At 38.2% G+C, this 4,421-nt stretch overlaps 1 protein-coding gene across 1 annotated transcript; it reads left to right on the forward strand.

Annotated features, from left to right (window-relative positions):
• The first annotated feature begins 2,257 nt into the window (after nucleotides 1-2,257).
• LOC116255212 (probable aspartic protease At2g35615) lies at nucleotides 2,258-2,779 on the forward strand. The gene has a single exon (XM_031630994.1). The coding sequence runs from the start codon at nucleotides 2,258-2,260 to the stop codon at nucleotides 2,777-2,779; it is 522 nt and encodes a 173-aa protein (XP_031486854.1).
• The last annotated feature ends 1,642 nt before the right edge of the window (nucleotides 2,780-4,421 follow it).

Raw genomic sequence — 4,421 nt, forward strand, 5'->3', positions numbered from 1 at the left:
GGAGGTTGTTCCATATGAAGAATTGATATGGAAATTTGGTGCAGAAAGGCAAGAAATTGTAGGTGGATGGGTTGATAGAAATCCAGTTGTTTCCAAGTCGTACTTCAAGTAGAAATTAATTTTTAATAATGATTAATTTTAACATTTAATTAAGAACTTTATTTTGATTTGCAGGTTGGGAAAGGACGAAAGGAAAAGAAAATATGGATGAAGTTGGTACTTAATTAAGAACTTTATTTTGATTTGCAGGCAGAGAAGGCACGAATGGAAAAGAAAATGTGGATGAAGTTGAAGCTATGGCTAGCTAGATAATAAAATCTTGGAAGTGTCTAACAATGAATAGCCATCTTTTTTTTTCTTAGTCAGACCAGAAAAATTATGTTAACAATTAAACATTTTCATGATTTGGGTCAAATGACTCATAAATTGAATGTTTCTTTGGTAAATGATCGCCATGGGCCAGACCCAACTAGCATTCAATCGACCCTATTTTTCGTGTTAAGACTGAACCAATTAAAAAAATCAGTACATTCTATAGAGATCTTTCCTAGCGTCAGGTGAGCAAGATCCTAAATAAAATGTACTTATTTCACCATCCGAAAATAAATAATGAATCATGACAAGTTTAGAAGATCAGCACATATAATTGTGCAAGGTCATCTGTAGACATAGATAATGTCTATTATTTGTAGGGTTAGGTTAGGCATCTTTCCAGATAGAAAGCATACTAGAAGCATCAAACAAAGCAATTTTAGTGGCAATATATATATATGTGTGTATGTGTATGTGTGTATGTCTATATATATATAACATTCAAACATGCTAGATAATGTTATCAGATGAGTAAAATGAAAAGCCTGGAAGTATGATAAATAGTTGGCAAAATCATCATGCACTATTGCCGCAAGATAAATGGTTGGTACTTTTTTAATGACAGGTTTTTAATTTTTAAGGACCAGTCAAGATCCAGCATTCAATAGATATGATCAATATATATATATATATTCAGCCCATATCCACATTCACCCACTTAACGGTTGAGATAAAGATGCAGAGGAAGAAAGTGTAAACTAATATTAGATGACGAAAATACCTATCACTTTTTTCTTTTTAGTATTCTGTCGTCCATTCATTATAATGAATCAAATAGTGTTAACTTTGAAGAATCAAAGTCACCATTTAATTTTCTGCTATATATATAAAAATATAAAAGAGGCATAGAATGATATGGCCAAAATGACCATAGCATACCTGCAAACCCTCAGCGCATGATCCTCTGCCCGATGAACTATCAGCATATGAGAGCCCGTAACATCGTGGGGTGGAATGACGTCTGCATATATATGTATAGAGAGAGGAGCATGTGGGAGAGTGATTTTCATTTTCAACCACTTCAAGGTTCATGGTTTAAGGAGGTCAATTGACAGGTTTTGAAGCAGGGACTACCATGCCTTATTGCCTTACAAAGGCAACACTGACAAAAAAAAATTTGAAATACCACTAGGACAATCTCTTCTTCCAACGTATTCAGCAGTTATTGCGGTCACCTTAGGTAATATGTTAAAGTGTCTGCGTCCTTCCTTCAAATATTTGTGTTTGAGAGTCTTCAAATGTTTGTGACTGAAAACTCTTCAACACTAATATTCAGATCTTGATTGTGCAGAGTCAAATGAAAAGACACACAAAAAAAAAATTGTGGAAGTCCAAGAAGCCACTTTGAGAGTTACCAAAGCTTAACCATTGGAAGATGCTACTAACTTTTCTCCATTGTGATCGGCCACATGTTTCTTTTCTCCACAATTTCCAAATCCAAATCCTTCCCTTCGTCAGCGCGACCTTAACTATGACTTCCATTATAAATATCAACACATTTCTCCTTAATACGGCAACCATTTAGCCCTCACCATGGCTTCTTCTCCTCCTTACCATTCCGCCTCCTCCTCCAGCTGCTCCTGCTTGCAATACTGCCTAACCTTACCACCATATTCGCTTCCAAACCTCTCGGCTTTTCTATAGACCTCATTCATGAGACTCATCTCTGTCATCTCTCTATGACCCTTTATCCACTCTAGCTCTACGAGCGAAGCAGGCGGCTCTGTCCTCCCGCTGCAATGCTTCACGGTTTGCCAATACCACCGGCATGATCTCCAGCCCAATGATGCCAGGCTTCAGCTAGTATCTCCTGAAACTCTCACTTGGTACACCATCCCACCTCTACTGGGCCACTCTCGTCACTGTTAGCGACCTCATATGGACGATGTGCCGTCCTTGTCACTCCTGCTCCGGCCAAACATCAATGTTTGATCCACTTCAGTCATCCACCTACAAGAGCCAGACCTGCTCTGCCAGCTCTTGCATGGAACTGCCCATTCATGGTTGCACTATCAACCAACTTTGCGGATTCATATATTCCTACGAAGACAAATCCTTCGTAGAAGTGATACTGGCCTCGGAAACGCTCTTGTTTGACAATGGTGCTGCCACCGTCAAGCTTCCAGAAATTGTCTCTGGTTGTGTTCATCAGGATGGCCCTCCTAATCCCTCCTTGCTTGAAGTTCCTGACCTTGTTGGCCTCGGAGGTGGTCCTCTCTCACTTGTAAATCAGATTGGCTCTTCTATTGATGATAAATTTGCCTACTGTCTTCCTCCCAATAGCAATGAAATCACGTCAGACAGCTCAAATCCGGTAAGGACGCAGAGTTTTCAGGCCAGGAAGGGGTTCAAGAAATGCCGATGGCACCAGGTGGACCTCAAGGCACGTATTATGTGCTCAACCTAATTGACATAATCATCGGAAACAACAGACTCAAGATACAATTTGGTGGTGCACAGATGACTGCATTGTTGGGAGATGCCAGATCGATCATTATAGACTCGGGTACCACACTGACTTATCTTGCAAAGGATGTGTACGATCAAGTCGCAAATGCGGTGGCTAACGTCATAAACCATGAATGCTTCGATCCAGCTAAACAGGATTATCTGTGTCACCATGTAGAGAATAATGGTGATCCATATGAACGGTTGCCGGAGATGACCTTTCATTTCGCCAATGCAGACTGGAAGCTGGAACCTTCAAATATCTTTAGGATGGTTGAAAGTGTAATCGCCTGCTTAGCCATTAAAGACGGAGAGGTGTCCATCTTCGGGAATGTTGTAGCCGAACATGCATGTGAAGTATGATTTGGGGAAGAGGCTGCTTTCTCTTGCACCAGCTGAATGTACCCAAGGCTAATACTATATATATATATATATACAGTTTCTATTGTGATGATCTCTGTATTGGTCTACTATTGGCAGCTTTGGACGCTGCTTAATTATGTTTTATGTCAATGGAAGATCTGAGTGTCATGTAGTCGATGTTGTTAGTTTTCCATGTACAATAAATGTATGTGTTTCGTTTTAAGGATGTTTTCCCCTCCGTTTAAGCTTTAAGGTTAAGTTATATATGTCTACATGGCAATTATGAATATTATCTAGGCTTTGACAGTCGCTGATACTCACAATTCTGTTGCTAATAGGTAATCGTGACAGCTAAAACTCCACCACTACAAGTCCCGTTGCCTACACTATTACAGATGAAATGGCCATGGTGTGTTGGTTGAATTTGTTGCGACATAAGCTGGTTTAGGTAAGCATAATGGCCACGGAATGTGCCAACACTTTGACATGAAATTTTGTGACGCATAACACAATGTGCTCTTTGACTGTTGTATCTGCCACTTAACTACACAATGTCTACGGTTTGTGTCGTTATTTCGTTAAAACTTTAACGCTGATATGCTGTGCTATGCTACGTCTCTTGAAGTTAAACACGAAACCATCCAAGAACATACTTTCATATGGCGAGACTCACATTTATTTACTTGCTATAGACAAAAGCTGCTCATGAATTCTTAGCATCATAATGACTGTGTAGTTTCAAGAAAGCAAGAAAGCCAAAAAATTCCTTTAAAAGTAGGGTTGTTCCATCTTGCGTGAAAATGCCGTCACTCTACAAGGAAAGCCATTCAATTTGACTTGTTATAAATATACAGATAGTTAAATGATCAATTTATTATATGTTTCCCAATAACTTATTAATTTAAAAAATGATTAATTTCATATATGTTTTCTAATAATTTATTCTTAAGATCATATCTGTAAGGTCAAATCGAAAAAAATACATTGTAATCATTGCAATCTGGTTTTTATTATGTATATCGAAAGATGACAGAAGTATAAAATCAAACGAATGTGCTACATATAATATTGCGGATGACAAAACATGTATAAATCAAACATTGTATTCGTCATAAACATTATGTTGCCATGGCAACAGCTGCAACCATTGTGATGACATGCTTTCTTACACCAAACATGTCAGACCAAAACTAAAAAAAAAGAAAAAAAAAGAAAAGAAAATAAAATTTAAGGGGTAG

Source organism: Nymphaea colorata, chromosome 5 (genome assembly GCF_008831285.2).
Source record: "Nymphaea colorata isolate Beijing-Zhang1983 chromosome 5, ASM883128v2, whole genome shotgun sequence".
NCBI lineage: Eukaryota > Viridiplantae > Streptophyta > Magnoliopsida > Nymphaeales > Nymphaeaceae > Nymphaea > Nymphaea colorata.

Coding starts and splice junctions, on each gene's coding strand:
- LOC116255212 (XM_031630994.1), top strand. CDS start 2,258: ATGTGCCGTCCTTGTCACTCCTGCTCCGGCCAAACATCAATGTTTGAT.